The following is an 18,349-nucleotide window of genomic DNA, read 5'->3' as shown; positions in this document are numbered from 1 at the left end:
AGCATGAGATACATATGGGATGTCACATGTAATTTTTTAATTATTTTATTTTACACTACTATTTTTTAATAAAAAAATAAAATCCAATCCGAGATCTTCATGTAGTTTTACCAATAAAATTTCGTTGCTAATAGCAAAATTAATTCAAGCATAAAGACAAACAAAGATGTGTACTTTTCCATGATGAATAAAATATTATAAAAGGTACAACTTCTAAATTGTAGTACAGTCTAACCCCATCATTAGGAGATGGGGGAAACATAAACAGAGATAGAATAGTTTTTTTTTTATTCATAGGCATATCTAATTTATTGACTCTATGAGGTGATCAGCTAATCTCTTCCACTCATCAAATTCAAGCCAGCAGTTTCTTAATATCCTTCTGCAAATAGAAATAACAACCATTGGATGTTATATAACCCAATATGTGAAGATATTCAGTCTATAAATACAGAACTTATGTCAATTCCAGGGTTTAATTTCCCTTGGGATGTTCTCATTTCCACTTTCTCCTGTTACAACATCACTAGCAAAATACATGAAATTAACAGGACTTACCTCAATGCTAAGAGGAGAAGTAGTGGGAGCATAACGATCGAAGACATGGCCCTCCTTATCGACCAAGAACTTGGAAAAATTCCACTTGATGCTGTCCCCAAAAAGTCCACCTTTACTAGACTTGAGGAATTTGTATACGGGAGCAGCCTTCTCACCATTCACATCAACCTGTAATCAAATTAAACGACATTAAGGTCGGTTCTATAACACTGTAGAAGCAACAATCCCATGAGTAAACCAGAACACATGACATCATACAACTTCCTCAATTGATAATACTAATAATTTCATAATCTTAGTACAGCATTATAAAGGGCTTGATTTTGAGATAACTCTACACAGTAATTCACCTATTCCTAGTTCAACAGAGGAGTCTGTTTAAGATATTTGATTTTCAACCCTCTCAGTGTAAGCTAGAGTCAAAGCTTCCAAAGATATTAACCTACACTACAAGCAGTGCTTCCATTCATATGGCTAGAAGGTATATACCTTATCAAATATGGGGTATTCAGCTTTAAAGCGAGTGCAAGCAAACTCTAAGATTTGCTCATTGTTCCCTGGCTCCTGTCCTCCAAACTGGTTACATGGGAATGCAAGAATCTCAAAACCTGCACAAGACAGTAACAAGTAATATAATATAAAGTTAGGACAAATAGTAACAACTCAATTAATCAAGTGTCCTCATCGTTTTACGATCTGGGACTAAGTCTGAACCTAATCCTGTTTGGTCAGGATGTTATTCAAGTAAAGCCCTCCTGACAACTTGGTCTAAATGCCTGAAAATTTCATTTCCACTTTTTCCAACCACAAGAACCTCTTGGAATATATTATATATAAAAAAATAATACACATATATATGTATAAAGCCAAAAAGATGCCAAAAACAAACCTTGATCTTTATATTGCTCATACAATTTACTTAGCTCAGTGTAGTTGGAATTGGTCAAGCCACTGCATCAACATTTAAGCAGCAAAAGTAAAAACTATGTCTAGATACTACTAATTAAAAAATGATTAATAATGGACAATAGGGGGAAAAAACCCTCCAAAATTGAAATTTACCATTGTGATGCAACATTGACAATCAACAAAACCTTGCCCTTGTAAATACTTAAATCAACATCATTCCCTCTTGCATCCTGAACATCCAAAATACAAAAACAAAACCCAGTGAGATAAATGAAAGACAAATTAAATTTAATCAATGGGCGTATAAATTTGAATTAAACCCAAAACCAACCTTAACAGTGAAATCATGAACTGATCCCTTAGAAGATTGAGAAGCCATAACAGCGGAATCAGGCGAAAAACAAAAAAAGGGTTTTGCTTGGAACTCAGTATAAGAGAAGCAAAAGCAGAGCAACTATATCAAGATTTAATTTATTTATTTTTTAAACGAGGCTAATACAAGTTGAAAATGGAACCATGAAGCGTTAATTTATAGGATTTTGAGCCGACGGTCAAAACGTCGTGTGGGTATCGCGTTTTTATGACCGTGAAGGCAAAATTTACAACGTGGAATTTTCATATGTTCCCACATCGGATAGATAAATTGGGGCCGTATTTGCATCAGGGACTACGTCATGGGGCGCCTCTTTTCCTTGTTTTGGAGTTTTGGGCGTGTGAACGGAACATTTTGCGCTTTGCCCATTTCTCAATTGGTTAAACAGTTGCATTTCTTGGGTTTAAAATTTGTTATAATATACTATAAGTCTCAGTAGTTTTATAAATTCAGAATTTAATCCTTATACTTTTATTTTTTAGAATTTAATTATTCTATTTTTCAGATTTCAAAATTAAAATCCAATTATTAACATCTTAATTTTTTTTTGTTAAATTTATTGATATGATATTTTGAAATTAAAAAAAAAACTCACTTGGTAGTCATGTAACTAAAAAAATGACAATATAACGATATTAAATTTAACAAAAGAAATGTGTTAACAATTCAACTTGCTTTTCTAAATCTAGAAAGTAGAGGGATTAAATTCCTTATAATAAAAGTAAGGGGACTAAATTTCAAATATGTAAGGAATACAAAGACTTAAAGCATATATAATATATCTAATAAACCTTATAAGACACTTATCAGCTCCCTAATCCTGCATTTGAAGTCAAAAAACTCTATCGACATATTAACAAATATTTTCTATATATATATTATAATAATATAAGATTACAGAAAAGGAAACAGTTCTTATATGGCATAACTGATAAACACACTAATTTACATAATTCTTATGTTTAATTTGGTTTATTTCTGAATTAATCCCTGCTTAATTGGTGTTTTTTATGATTTAATCTTGTCAGGGATGCAATTGGTAAAAAACGAGCAAAAAGGGACCAAATTGAAAGACAAATCGTTGACTTGGGGCCAAATCATAAAGATGGGAAGGCCAAGGATTTAACATCAATTTTGATTTTGTAAAAATCTAAAAATAGAAGATATTATTTTATTTTATTTAGTTTTATTTATTATTATTATTATTATTATTATTTTATTAATTTAGAATAGGCTATTTTTAATAACCCTATGTATATAAATAGGGGCTTTTAGTTTTCTAGAAAAATCATCCTTTAATTTGTATTCCTTCTTCTACTTGGAATAGAATTACTCTCTCTCTTGTATTTCTTTTTTCAATTTGGAGTTGGAATATTATTTCTTTTCTCTTCAATTTGACGTTGCATTTTGTAGCTTTGTATCCAATTTTTGTTTCTTTTCCACAATTGGGTCAATTGCTCTCCAAGTCCCCTTTCCTTTCCAAAATTCCATCACCCTTCACACAAAGCCAAAACACAATTCACAACCTTCAAGCATGATTAAATTCATGCCACACTAAACCCCTTTCAGCTTTAAGCCGGTGTTAACCCTGTCAAAAACCCGTGAGTTACGAACCCGAGCTGTTTAACTCCCAATTTTCGATATTTATTGTTTCTCTGGATTAAGAGTATGACTTTGTCAACTCACAAAGTCAAGTCAATACTAAGTCAAAAAGGACGTCGTTTGAGTTAGTGTGGCTAGACGTACGGTTGGAATTCCGAAAGGATCGATTGTCTAATTGATTTTTCGTGAACACATTGGCATGCCAAGTGGGGATTGCTATTTGGTTCCGTCAAGGGAAGTAGTAATCGGATTTAAATGTCCTGAACGTTTGAGGGCATTGGTTCGAGCTAGGCTCTTCTAGAACGCAAAGCTGCCGGAGTTCTAAATCACGAACGTTTCGTAGGTTGTTCGATCGGTAAGGGTTAGTTATAGGACGTTCCATAACTAATTTACATAAGAAAGAGTTGGTGTCCGAGGCATCCTTGGTAGCTATAACTAGCTTATTGGAAAAGAGGAGTTCACCTAATTTTGAGGATCGGGTCAAAGACAGAAAAACCCGTGCTTAAGGCTGAGCTAAGTTTAATTGATTTTTCTTTAGATTACTTCGTTGTTTTTTTATTTAATCTTTTACTTTTTTACGTTTTTTTGTGTTTATTTCAAGTTTCATATTTTATTCCCCCAAACATCGCGGGCACGACAACTGCCCAGACATAAATCTGGTCGAGAGATAAACAATTTTTAGTAAACCCAGTCTCTGTGGGATCGACCCTACTCCCTATACTGCTTTAATTTGCAAATTAGATGTAGGTTTATATTGGTTGAATCGATAGTCATCAATAACTTATAAATTATCATTTGTCACCATAATAATCTGCCACGTCTAACTGTTAACAATTTAAAAAAATTAATTCAAAACAAATTCAACTAATTTGGATAAAAAATTCCTTATGTTTTTGTCGATATCTCGACAAATTTCACAATATTAATGCATTTAAGCTTATTTTAGTTTTAATATATTATTACATGTCATATTTTTGTTGAATAAAATTAATAATTTTTTATATGATTACAAGATTATGCATATATAAATGCAGTTTATTTTTACATAAATATTTTTGTGATATTTAACTTAAATAGTACACTCTCTAAACGTGCATATATTGAAATGTGCGAGGATATATACTCTAAAAATACAAAATTATAATTAATTATAATTCTATTTATAATTACATTAAATAAATTATAGGAAATACAAATTATAAAACAAATTAACACAAATATATGGTAAAATTTTAAACTTAAAATATTTTTCTAAATAAAAACGCATTTTAATAGCATTGATTAAAGTAAATTTATATTTTGTCAAATCGTTAATTAATTCAAGAAAAAAAAAATATTAATACACACAAATAATTTGTGCATCGTTGCGAGAATCCAAACTAATTTTAACATGGAAAATTTAGTTTTTTGTTTTTAATTTATGAATTTAGACTTTTTATTTTAATAATTAAAATTCAATGTGATATTGTTAAATAAATTTGTTTAATTAAATTATGATACATTTAAACAAAATGTTCGTAAAATTAAATATTAAATGATTGAAAGGTCAAATAAACAAATAAAAATGTTTAATCAAAGGTATAAGGTTTTCAATTAAGAATTTGGAGTTGCATATTGTTGTCGGTGTAAGAAAATGTAGGTTCGAGTGCGATGAGGTATGTTTATCCTCTTATCATCGATTGCACTTGAATTTTAATTAAATCAGAACCCAAAGAGATCTTGGAATTCAAGGTAGAGGGACCAAATTTTAAATCTGCAAAGAGTATAAGGAATAAGAGCAGAATTAAACCTTAAAAAGTTTGTCAAACTAATTATTTCATTTTGATTGAGCAGCTTTCGTTTTTCTAGAGTTTTCTAGCAAAAGATTCTCTATAGAAGGAAAAGCTAAGATATGTGGAGGAGAAACCATTGTTGAAATTGATTATTCTAAGCTACTTATAGATTTCCAAAATACACACTCATATTCGAAAATTGAAAGTGACATTGATTGATACAATTTACAGCTTGAAACTAAACAATTAGTGTTCATATTTGAACAAAAAAAGTGGATTCATTCATTCGATTTTGTTTACCCTTGCAAGCAAATTATTAATTGTTATGGAAAATGCATCCTGGAATTTTTCAAGCTGGGAATTTGAGTCTCCATATACTAAACCAGGCAATAATTCGTAAACAATGTACCTTCTCATATCTTCTCTTTCCCTTATAGGAACCGTCATCAACTTTTCTATTATGTTCACCTTCATCTTTCTCACCTCTTCTTGTTCTATGAACACTGAGTATTTGCTATGATCTTCGGGTAAATGCCATGGATATTGGTAATAAGCTGTAAAAGGGTCGAAAAGTACCGGAATACAACCCGAAACAAGGGAATCGAATACGGATTTTCTCGTCGGGCTATCACCGGGAGGTTGTAAACAGAATTCGGAATCCATGAAGAGCTCAACGACTGATTCGGGTTGATCACATCCACCTGAACTACAATTCAGGAACCTACAATTGGTTCCTGAATTATTACATTGATTGATCAGTATTGACCTTATGTTTTGTGGTGCATCAGGCCTTTCTGCCCCTGCGAAACTGACTAGACTCGTGCGGTTCGATCGGATAATCTTGAGCTGCCATGTGATGATATCATCGTCTACATGGGGATGAAAGTACGTAGGATGCGGGATACCGATGTCGTTTACGTGCCACGGTTGACGTTCGATTAACAACTTAATTGATTTCTGCAGTTGATCAAGCTCTAAAAATCGAGTACCCCATGATGAAACATCTTCATTTTTTCTTCTGAAATCCCATGAAATTTTACCCAACACAAACACATGATCTTTCCCAGAGTTTTTTTGCCACGATTCCTTGTTTTCAAGCCATTTAACAAGTTCCAACCCCAAGGTGTCTTTAACATCATTAGACACATTTTTGAAGTGCCATCTCAAGATATCTAACCCACCATAAAATGGTACATAAAACAGCTTTGCCTCATTTTCATTGTAAACTCTACAAGTATGTTTTAATGCCCTTGTGTGAAATATCAACTCCAAGGCATATTGATGAGTATGATACCATCCTTTTCCAAGCTTTACTAGAGGTTCTCCCATGGCTTCATTGTTGAAGTACTTACAAAAATTTGTCCATGGAATCATATCTCCACATTGACCTACCAAGTCCTTATTGAACTTTGATGGCAAATCATACACATAAATCCCTTTCCCATCACATGATGTTACATGATTTTTATTTGATATCCATGATCTTTGAACTTGTAGCTGCTGTTCAACAACCTTGACAGCAAACGCAACTTCCCCATCACTGCCATTGTTGACGATCGGGTCCGGAACTTCCTGGACAATATCGACTACCTCTTTGATACCGGTGCTAATATTGTTGCTCAAAGCTGGAATTGGAATTTCAAAGTTGGGTTGGGTACCTGCAGAGAGACAGTAAAGATTGTTGAGTTTCCGCGACGACACGCATACGTGAACGAATTTGCCGGAGATGATGGTGGTGGAAGATGACCAAAGGAAAATAAGGATTAATAGAAAGATTGCAAGAGGGATACGGTTTAGAATTTTGAACAAAAGCGTATCAGAAAACTGATGGTGTTTTGTTTCTAACTTTTTGGATGGTTTAGACTTCTTTTTGGACATTGGGATTGCCATGTCTGATGGATTTAGTGTCTGTTCAGTGCTTTGTTTCAGGTTTTTCTAGTGGGAGAAATCTGCATATACATGGCTGCACGTATAATGGTTGGTTCCAAAATTGCATGCACGTTTGTCTTGCAAAATGATCATTAGGTGGTGCTACATTCATTGATTGACCAATTTATAAAAATATTTGTCCAAAAAAACATATGCTTCATGCAATGTCAATGAAATGAATATGACAGCCATGCAGCTGAGGTTTTGATTTAAATATTTGTTGATGATTGATAGTATAGACGATGGTTAGGATTTTTATAGCTTTTTTAATGGTTGAAAATGAGTTGTTCTACAGGCATTTTGGATGCTTCATAAGGCCTTCATAGAGAGAGAACTGCTAGTGGTATGGGAAATAAATTATGATGCAAAACTCTATTGAGATTAAATCAAAATAGTATTTTACAATCCTAATAAAGAGGTAATTAAATAACATTATAGGATAATACAAGAAGTTAACATACAATCATACTTTAAAGAAACAGAGAAAACTCCAAACCTGTTTAGAGTTTAAATCAAGTTAATCAATATGGCATGGATAAGCACACTATTTTTCTATTGAAACTAATATACCATTACTGATTTGTTTTGATATTTTGTTTCAAATTTTTTAATATTTTTTAAAAATATTTACTATATGTATATAAAAAATCATTATTCAATAAATTAAAAAAATCATAATATCAACACAAACATTAAATAATAAGATTATCCAAGATAGTCATCCCATACTATACCTATATGGTGGAAGTTCTATACAAACATGAAGCTACGTTTGAGAAGTTTTTAGGAATTTTATTTGTTATATAAATTCTTTATTTCTTTTAATATTTATTATTATTATTTTTCTTTAAATTTTAAACTTTAAACTTCGACAAACTTTAATGGTTAAAGTTTTAATAATTTTATATATTTTTTTAGAATTATTCATGCACCAATCCATGCAAAATTTTCTAACTAATATATCTAGAATTGGGCAAGGGCTGCTACAAGCGGTACAAGCCAAAATTTTTATCGATGCAGAACAGAAACTTAATAGTTCTAATTTTCTATAAGAACGGTACACGGCACACTAACCAATATGACGGGAACTTATGTGGAACCAACTATATTGATTTAAATCTCGACATCCAGACTGCAGAAGGAATGAACATGATTTAAAGATTTTATTTTCGTTGAATCCTTCAATAAGTGTTTCAAAAACCCTTCATCCAAGCCAGATGACTTACAGCCAAAGTTTATTCCCATCATTTCCAATTTGTTCATACCAAGACAACACAAGGGCTGGGGAGAACCTGTTACAATTGTACAGTTGACAAACATCTAACTACATGATTCATTGTATAAATCATAAACCATCTGGTCTAAATGTTTTATGTTTATTCAGTTTTTTTTCACGTCACATTCTTGCACGCCACCACTGTTCGCTGACAGACACACCTCCATGATTTGCTTCCATTAACGGCTTATTTTTTAGTTTTTCTTTGACATTCATGAGGTTCTTATGCACGTCGCCAAAGTGAGGACTAATAGCATATCTTGTATGCTTAATCCACCGCTGAACTTTCTTGTATGGACCCAATAACCTATAACGATACTTCTCATTCAAAACCTGCACCCAAGATTATAACCATTGAAAAGGACCTCATTTTCATATAGTTATAAAGAATATGGAGGATATGGTCCTAAAAAGTGCACAATGGGGATATCAATGAAACAATTCCATTCCCCATGTACTGGGAAGAGGATAGAGGGAGCATATCATGTACAAACAATTGCACTACAATTAACCAATTAGAACACAGGTAGGGTCCGTTAAAATACCATAAGCGGTGACCTCTACGTAATTCTTAATCGTGATTGGGTAGCTGAAGATTTTTAGTAAAAGTAATTGCAGATTAAATGTTCCCATCTACGGGGAGCACAATCGAATCTATATCATAGAAGGCTATGTTCCACCCGAGAAATAATGACGACAATAAAGAATTCAGATGTGGGCAAAAATATCATTACCTCAAGTTGCATTAGCTCACAAACAAGTCTAAGATCAGCTATGGAGGGTTGATTCCTGTTGCGGAAAGGATCGATTCGAGAACTCCGATATGACTACAAGTAAATTGACCGGAACGAAAATAAAGTGAACACAAGGATTTACGTGGTTCGGCTTTAATGCCTACGTCCACGGGCAGAGGCGAAAAGAAATTTCACTATAACAAGATGAAGATTACAAGTGTTTTACACTCAAGACACAACCCGAGAACCTCACAACTCTCAACCCCTATAGAAAACCCGAAAGCTAAAATCCTAGCTTTCAAAGAACAAGCTTTGCTCTCTCTTGGTTTGGGATGATTAATATGGCTAATGAACCTCTCTATTTATAAGAGAGTTCAAGGACATAATTGTCCAAAACTTTGGCAAAGATTTGTGGTTGAAAATGGACACCAACAACCATCCACTAATCCACTACCACCAACAACCCACTACCAACAACAACAATCCACTACCAATTTTAAGCCATTTCTTAACAAATCTCCACCTTGGCTTGAAATTTACCAAGCTGAACATCATAGTGAATTCCTCGAACTGGATCACCTCTTCCAAACGCCTCTCTGGCGCTAATCAATCCCGAATACCTATCAAGTCCAAGCAATGCTTGAACTTATATGCAGGGATCACCTTAGTTAACATATCTGCAGGATTCTTCTCGGTAGCAACCTTGCTGATAACAATGTCACCTTGCGTAACATGTTCCCGAACAAAATGATATCTGACATCAATGTGTTTGGTCCGTTCATGAAACATCTGATTTTTAGTCAGATGTATGGCACTCTGGCTATCGCAAAATACAACAGTGAAATCCTGTTGTAAACCCAAACTGCTTACTAGACCTTTCATCCACAATGCTTCTTTCACTGCTTCTGCTAACGCCATATATTCCGCCTCAGTCGTAGATAAGGCTACGGTAGACTGTAACACAACTTTCCAACTAATGGCTCCTCCAGAATAAGTGAAAACATAACCCGTCAGAGATCTTCTTTTGTCCAGATCTCCAGCATAATCAGAGTCCACATAGCCCGTGACACTGCTAGTGCAGTCACTCTGATCATATACCAAGCATAAATCTGCAGAACCTCTCAAGTACCTGAGAATCCATTTCACGGCCTGCCAGTGTTCCTTGCCAGGACAACTCATGTATCTGCTGACCACACTAACTGCATGTGAAATGTCTGGACGAGTGCAAACCATTGCATACATCACGCTTCCAACTGCACTCGAGTATGGAATGTGAGACATTTGCTGCTTTTCTTCATCAGATTGTGGTGACAACTCTGCAGAGAGTTTGAAATGTGGTGCCAACGGAGTACTCACAGTTTTCGCTTTATCCATGCCGAAGCGTTGAAGAACCTTTTCAATGTAGTTCTTCTGCGACACACGAAGCTTGCCCGCCTTGCGATCTCTGTGAATATCCATGCCCAAAATTTTCTTGGCAGCACCCAGATCCTTCATCTCGAACTCACCACTCAACTGCGACTTTAACTTGTTGATTTCCGACATGTTTTTGGAAGCAATTAACATGTCATCAACATACAGCAACAAATAAATGTGCGAACCATCTGAGAGCTTCCGATGATAGACACAAGCATCATAGTCACATCTTGTGTAACCATGCTGAATCATGAAGCTATCAAACCGCTTGTACCACTGCCTTGGGGATTGTTTCAATCCATATAAAGACTTCTTTAATAGACAGACATGGTCTTCTTTACCAGGAACTGTAAAACCCTCTGGTTGACGCATGTAGATTGTTTCCTCGAGCTCACCATGCAAGAACGCCGTTTTTACGTCAAGCTGCTCAAGTTCTAGATCAGACTTGGCCACCATGGCAAGTAATACACGAATGGAAGAATGCTTTACGACTGGGGAGAAAACTTCATTGTAGTCATTCCCCTCTTTCTGAGTGAAGCCTTTAGCAACCAATCGTGCCTTGAATCTAGTTGCTTCAACCCCTAGGATGCCTTCCTTTTTCTTGAAGACCCATTTGCAACCAACTATCTTCTGGTTACTTGGCGGCTTAACCAACTCCCAAGTATGGTTCTTGTGAAGAGATTCTATCTCCTCACTCATAGCAATTGCCCACTGTGCCGACTCATCACACGTGACAGCCTCATTATAACTGGAAGGTTCTATACCAATGGACTCCGCCACACTGAGCGCGAAAGACACCAGATTAGCGTAACGCGGATTTGGTTTGATTTGTCTCTTCGTTCTTCCAGTGGCAATGCTATATGGTTTTTCTTGAGGTGACTCATCTTCATCGGAATCTTGCACCTCAACTTGATCATCCTGGACTGAAGTACCTTCCGTAGGAATTGGAGCGTCCACCTGACACTCCACCTGCTTCTCAACACCGTGATCTCCCATTCTATCTGACTCCTCCTTTTCCCGGGAATTTGTGGTGGATCGAAGCATGGATGACTCATCAAAAGTCACATCTCTGCTGATGATGAACTTGGACGAAACCGGATCAGGACACCACAACCTGTATCCTTTCACCCCTTGGCCGTATCCAAGAAATATGCATTTCTTCGCCCTCGGTTTGAGTTTTCCCTCATTTACATGAGCATACGCAGGGCAGCCAAACACTCTTAAACCAGAGTAATCAGCAGGAGAACCAGACCATACTTCCTCAGGAGTCTTCAGCTCAATAGCTGTTGACGGAGATCTGTTAACCAAATAACAAGCAGTATTAACAGCTTCAGCCCAAAATTCTTCACCGAGCCCAGCATTTGATCGCATGCAACGAGCTCGCTCCAAGAGAGTTCTATTCATGCGTTCTGCAACTCCATTTTGTTGTGGTGTTCGACGAACAGTGCGGTGTCTCACTATTCCTTCATTTTTGCAGAACTCATTGAATTCACCTGAGCAAAACTCCAAGCCATTATCCGTCCGGAATCGCTTGATCTTCTTTCCTGTTTGATTTTCGATCAAAGCTTTAAATTGCTTGAAGTTGATGAGAACCTCATACTTGCTCTTCAGAAAATACACCCAAACCTTTCTCGAGTAATCATCGATAAAGGTAAGCAGATATCTGTAACCACCTTTAGAAATTGTCGGAGAAGGCCCCAAAGGTCAGAATGGAAGTAATCCACTGTGCCTTTTGTCTTGTGAATCCCAGTGCTGAACTTTACCCGAGTCTGCTTACCGAAGACGCAGTGCTCACAGAAATTCAACTTTCCTGTACACTGCCCAGACAATAATCCTCGTTTGCTTAGCACCGATAAGCCTCTCTCGCTCATATGCCCGAGCCGCATATGCCATAACTTCGTGGTGTCAGAATCTAGATCATCTGATGATGACACTCCCGCAACACCTGTAACCGAGGAACCATCGAGGAAGTAAAGGCCCCGCTCCAAATTACCACGTATCACAGTCAAAGCACCCGAGAATACCTTGAGAACTCCACCTTCAGCAGAGTACCGAAAGCCTTTCTTGTCCAACGTACTCAAAGAGATCAAATTTTTCTTCATTTCTGGAATGTGCCGAACATCAGTTAGAGTTCTAACAATACCGTCAAACATCTTTATACGAACTGTGCCAATCCCCATGACTTGACATGCGTGGTCATTTCCCATTAGTACTGAACCAGAATGCTTCTCGTATGTTGAGAATGCATCTTTCGAAGTACTTATATGAAATGTAGCTCCCGTATCAAGAATCCATCTCCCACCAGCGTAAGAGTCGGATACTGCAAGAACGATCTCGGCATCACTTGAAGAATCTGCATCAGCTACATTCGCACGATCATTTTGTTGCTCCTGTGATTCTGATTTCTCCTTCCTTTTCGGACAATCTACCTTCATGTGCCCGTACTTCTTACAGTAGTAGCACTGTATTCTCTTCTTGGACTGCGATCTAGGATGGCTTTTACTTGAACTTCCACCCTTTGCCTTGGATCTTCCTCGAGCAACCAAGCCTTCGCCTTCATTGTTTTCGACCACCTTACCAGTGATTTTCTTCCTCAACTCACTGGAACTTAAGGCATTTTTCACCTCCTCTAGAGTCAGGTCATCACGACCGTACATCATTGTATCAACAAAATTCTCATACGAGGGAGGCAAAGAACACAAAACAATTATTGCTTGGTCCTCATCATCGATTTTGTTATCGATATTATTCAAATCCATGATAATGGAATTGAATTTATCCAGGTGCTGGGAAACAGGTGTACCTTCCTCCATCTTCAGGGCATAGAGTCTTTGCTTGAGGTAGAGCCGGTTCGTCAATGACTTCGTCATGTACTTGCTCTCTAACCGGAGCCACAAACCGGACGCGGTTTTCTCATCCGCTACTTCTCGTAGCACTTCATCTCCTAGACATAGCAGAATAGCACTATGTGCTCTTTCTAGCATGTCATCCTTTTGCTCTTCCGAAAGCGTGCTTGGTAATTTATCTTTACCAGACAATGCTTTTAGCAATCCTTGTTGAACCAGCACTGCCCGCATCTTGATGCGCCATAAACTGAAACTATTTTTCCCGGTAAATTTCTCGACATCATACTTAGTCGATGAAACACTTGTAGCCATAATTTGGAACCTTTGAATGAATGATAATATTTTCTTCCTGATGTGAAAGATCAGACAAAGCTGCAGTCACAGGGCAATTCAGAAAATATTATCACTCCTTCAACTACGCTCTGGTACCAATTTGTTGCGGAAAGGATCGTTCGAGAACTCCGATATGACTACAAGTAAATTGACCGGAACGAAAAATAAAGTGAACACAAGGATTTACGTGGTTCGGCTTTAATGCCTACGTCCACGGGCAGAGGCGAAAAGAAATTTCACTATAACAAGATGAAGATTACAAGTGTTTTACACTCAAGACACAACCCGAGAACCTCACAACTCTCAACCCCTATAGAAAACCCGAAAGCTAAAATCCTAGCTTTCAAAGAACAAGCTTTGCTCTCTCTTGGTTTGGGATGATAATATGGCTAATGAACCTCTCTATTTATAAGAGAGTTCAAGGACATAATTGTCCAAAACTTTGGCAAAGATTTGTGGTTGAAAATGGACACCAACAACCATCCACTAATCCACTACCACCAACAACCCACTACCAACAACAACAATCCACTACCAATTTTAAGCCATTTCTTAACACGTGATGATGCCGTTGGATAGCGTGACGAACGGGAATACGGTGAATAGAAAGAAGGCGATGAATGCGAGTCTCCACGCGCTGAAAAGCGCGGGAGTGGAGGGGATAATGATTGACGTTTGGTGGGGGCTGGTGGAGAGGGAAGCGCCGGGTGCTTACAATTGGGGTGGCTACGCCGAGCTTCTCGAGATGGCTGAGAAGCATGGCCTTAAAGTCCAGGCTGTCATGTCATTCCATCAGTGTGGCGGCAACGTCGGTGACTCTTGCACGTTCGTATCTCCTCCTTACCTCTCTTTACTGTTTAACTTTTAAAATTTAAACCCTTCTTTTTCTTTAAGATCCCGTTACTCAGCTTATGAAAATTTTATTTAAAAAATAGTAATTTTAAATTAATTTTTGTGGGGATGGGATACCTTTTTGAAAATCAAGAAGAAAGAAAAGTTTACACGTTTGATTAATTATTGATTCCAAGTCAATCATTTGCTTTTTTTTGAATTTGAAAGAGACAATCAGATGAACCAACGTTTTTAAAAAAAAAATTTAGATGAAGGGATAACGTAAGCTTTCATTGCATCTTTTTACAAAAGTGGGGTAAAAAGGGGACCGAAAGAAATTAAATTTGGAGATAGATATGGAAATAAATTTTCAGAACCTATTTTAAAAGTTCATGAATCAGAACAAATTTTTTTTACGAAGGATAAGGACCCATTTTCACGGAGGGTACGGTGGTAGCTTTCATTTCTCTCCATCTCTCCAGGCAGAGAATATGGGGTTTGTATGGAAATTTTCATAAGCCCCCATACGGTGGTCCAAATCCTGTATTATTTATCTAAATTTTTATTGAATCAAATACTGGGATGTATTGATTTGATGTTATGGAGATACTCTTTTAAAGGAAAAAATATGGTTGTTTTTGTACAGTATTCCTTTGCCCAAGTGGGTTACAGAGGAGATCGAGAAGGACCCAGACCTCGCATACACTGATCAATGGGGAAGAAGGAACTACGAATACCTTTCACTTGGTTGCGATACCCTTCCTGTCTTGAAAGGCCGTACGCCTGTTCAGTGTTATGCTGATTTCATGCGTGCCTTTAGGGACAATTTCAAACACCTCCTTGGTGATACCATTGTGGTAATTCTTCTAATTTACTAGTAATTGTTGATCCCATTTTGTCTCATCCTCTTGGAAGAATTCAACTGCTAAGGAATTACCGTTGTTTTTCACTACAGGAAATCCAAGTCGGAATGGGTCCGGCAGGTGAGCTTCGGTACCCTTCGTATCCGGAGGCGAATGGGACATGGAAGTTCCCTGGAATTGGAGCCTTCCAATGTTTTGATAAGGTACCCTGACATTGCACTGCTCTCTCTTGTCTCTATTTCAGATTAGGTTCTGTTTTGATGTTAATAATATGGATGTTATTTGATGCAGTATATGCTTAGCAGCCTCAAAGCAGCAGCTGAAGCGGCGGGTAAGCCAGAATGGGGTAGCACTGGCCCAACTGATGCTGGTCACTACAACAATTGGCCAGAAGATACGCCTTTTTTCAAGAAAGAAGGTGGTGGTTGGAATACTCCATATGGTGAATTCTTCCTTACCTGGTACTCTCAGATGCTGTTAGATCACGGGGAGAGAATTCTATCGTCCGCAACATCGATTTTTGACGGTGCAGGTGTGAAGATCTCAGTGAAAGTTGCGGGAATCCACTGGCATTATGGAACCCGATCCCATGCTCCTGAACTCACAGCAGGGTACTACAACACAAGGTACCGAGATGGTTACCTCCCGATCGCTCAAATGCTAGCACGTCATGGTGCCGTTTTCAACTTCACTTGCATAGAGATGCGGGATCATGAGCAGCCCCAAGATGCCTTGTGTGCACCTGAGAAGCTAGTGAAGCAAGTTGCTTTAGCAACCGGAGCAGCACAAGTTCCGCTTGCCGGGGAGAATGCACTTCCCCGTTATGATGAATACGCCCACGAGCAGATCTTACAAGCTTCATCGTTGAATGTCGATGGCTCACCAGTTGATAGAGAGATGTGTGCATTTACGTACTTGAGGATGAACCCATCGCTCTTTCATCCGGACAATTGGAGACGGTTTGTTGCATTCGTGAAGAAGATGAAAGAGGGAAAAGGAGCTCGTCGGTGTTGGGAAGAGGTGGAGCGGGAAGCCGAACAATTCGTGCATGTCACGCAGCCTTTCATTCAGGAGGCCGCTGTTGCCCTTATGCATTAGCGCATAAGAGCAATGGTAGCTTAGTAAAGAGTTTGTATTAATAACAGTTCCTCAAGGATTCTGAAATGATATAGTTTTTCCTTTCAATTTTTTTTCCTATGCAGTGGCTAGGGAAAAAAATGCATGTTGTATAATTTGGTATTCGATTTTACTTTGTACCAAATAGTTCCAACTCTTTCCAATTTTAATCAAGGATCATATATATTAGATTATTTATTTGCCTTTTTTTAAAGCATTCGATTATATTTGAATTTCTGAAAGAAAGGATTTTACGTTTATAAATATGGTAAAAGTATAACAAAGTTTCTAAACTACTGTTAAAATATATTATGTATAACAATAAATTTAGTCTTCAATTTTTATATATTTATACAATTTGATTTATTCTTTTGCTAAGAGTAAATTAAAAATTTTTGAATAGCAAATTAAAAAAAAATCTAAGCTCTTTTAAATTTTTAAAAAATTATAAATTAATTGTTAAAAGTTTAGAATTAAAATTTTTTATTAAAGCATTAAAAAGTTTCTAATTTTAAAATTAAAAAAATTTGGTGTAAACATATTAAAAGTTTCTTCTTAGTTTTATAATTTTAAAATTATAAAAGTTAATAAATTTTTATTTTTATAATTTGTTTATAATTTTTATGATTTTTTAATATTTTTAAATTTTAAAATCGTAATTGATTTTTTAAATTTGTTACTAAGGTCTTTTTGATCCTTTAGTTTTATTAGTTTAAAAATTACTTCCAATAAAAGAGTACGAGTCAAATTAAATAAATGTGTAAAGGTAATAAATGTGTAAAGGTTAAGGATTGAATTTGTTATTATACTTTATATAAATATCATATTTGAATAGAGAGGTGGCTTTGCTCACTCATCTAACATAAAAACGACTAATTTGCACATTTATTCAGCAGAAAGGGTAAAATGCAATTCAATGTATAATACAATAGATTTTGTGATACTTTTATGGGTTTTTTTACATAAATAATATATAAAAAAAAAACCAAAATGGGCTATTCAAATAGGCAAAGGGTGGTGCATAGGCGACACCACCCTTATTCTGACATAGGCAGCGCCACTTTTCTATTTTGGTATATACGGGTAAAAAAATACAAAAGGGGTACGGTGCCTATCTGATAGGCGGCACTGGTGGTGCCTATCTGATGGGCGACACACTAGTATATTCCCCCTCACTCCCCCATTCGGCTCGTATCAGTTAAAAAAAAATTAGCAGAACAAGAAAGGGAGAAAAGAAGAAAGAAAGAAAAGAGAAGAACGAAAAGATATTATTATTTTTATTGTTATTTTCAAATATAATAGAATATGATAAGAAAAAAATATTTTGTTAGTATTATATAGTTTGTTTTGTGTTATTTTTATGTTTTGTTTTAAAGTTATTTTGTTTATTGTGATTTGTTAGTAAGTTTTGTGTTTAGATTATTAAAATATTATGTTTTAATTTTTTTAATATATTTGAAAGTTTTTATGTTAATAACTATTACAAAGTAATTATTAGTTAGTGATAACAACAAAAAAAATAGATTAATACTGAAAATATTTTTGTCATAGATATTGTTAGAAATGGCAATAAATTTGATATTGTTAGAAATGGTCCTTTTTCATTCATTAAATTTTTTATGTAAGTATCTTTATGCTATTCGAAATTGTTTTGAGAATTTTTGTTTATTTTTTAACAGTTTGAGTATTGAAGATGGATAATAAATTTTTTGTATGCGTTTATTTCGATAGAATCATCCTGACAACAACCGTTGGATATATATTTGAATGTCGGCAACAAATAGCAATGAGATT

The 18,349-nt window shown here is 36.0% G+C and overlaps 3 protein-coding genes across 5 annotated transcripts; 1 reads left to right on the top strand and 2 right to left on the bottom strand.

Annotated features, from left to right (window-relative positions):
- Positions 1-153: 153 nt before the first annotated feature.
- Positions 154-2,050, bottom strand: LOC107962973 (probable phospholipid hydroperoxide glutathione peroxidase). Its single transcript, XM_016899563.2, has 6 exons — positions 1,799-2,050; positions 1,621-1,697; positions 1,448-1,509; positions 1,048-1,166; positions 559-726; positions 154-382 (listed from the first exon to the last, which is right to left on the bottom strand). The coding sequence occupies exons 1-6, from the start codon at positions 1,844-1,846 to the stop codon at positions 356-358; spliced, it is 501 nt and encodes a 166-aa protein (XP_016755052.1). The 5' UTR covers positions 1,847-2,050; the 3' UTR covers positions 154-355.
- A 3,406-nt stretch (positions 2,051-5,456) lies between these two features.
- LOC107963598 (probable xyloglucan galactosyltransferase GT20) lies at positions 5,457-7,323 on the bottom strand. Its single transcript, XM_016900049.2, has one exon. The coding sequence runs from the start codon at positions 7,102-7,104 to the stop codon at positions 5,497-5,499; it is 1,608 nt and encodes a 535-aa protein (XP_016755538.2). The 5' UTR covers positions 7,105-7,323; the 3' UTR covers positions 5,457-5,496.
- A 6,977-nt stretch (positions 7,324-14,300) lies between these two features.
- LOC107896998 (beta-amylase 1, chloroplastic) lies at positions 14,301-16,749 on the top strand. 3 transcript variants are annotated; one of them, XM_016822328.2, is made up of 4 exons: positions 14,301-14,570; positions 15,223-15,433; positions 15,532-15,642; positions 15,731-16,749. In XM_016822328.2, exons 1-4 carry the CDS (start codon positions 14,308-14,310, stop codon positions 16,535-16,537), a joined length of 1,392 nt encoding a protein of 463 aa, XP_016677817.2. In that variant the 5' UTR covers positions 14,301-14,307; the 3' UTR covers positions 16,538-16,749. The 3 variants fall into 3 exon arrangements, with proteins under 3 accessions (XP_016677817.2, XP_040930846.1, XP_040930845.1); XM_041074912.1 differs by lacking the exon at positions 14,301-14,570 and adding an exon at positions 14,792-15,119; XM_041074911.1 differs by lacking the exon at positions 14,301-14,570 and adding an exon at positions 14,793-15,072.
- The last annotated feature ends 1,600 nt before the right edge of the window (positions 16,750-18,349 follow it).

This window comes from Gossypium hirsutum, chromosome A08 (assembly GCF_007990345.1).
Source record: "Gossypium hirsutum isolate 1008001.06 chromosome A08, Gossypium_hirsutum_v2.1, whole genome shotgun sequence".
In the NCBI taxonomy this organism is placed as follows: domain Eukaryota; kingdom Viridiplantae; phylum Streptophyta; class Magnoliopsida; order Malvales; family Malvaceae; genus Gossypium; species Gossypium hirsutum.
This window is presented reverse-complemented; position numbering and strand designations above follow the sequence as displayed.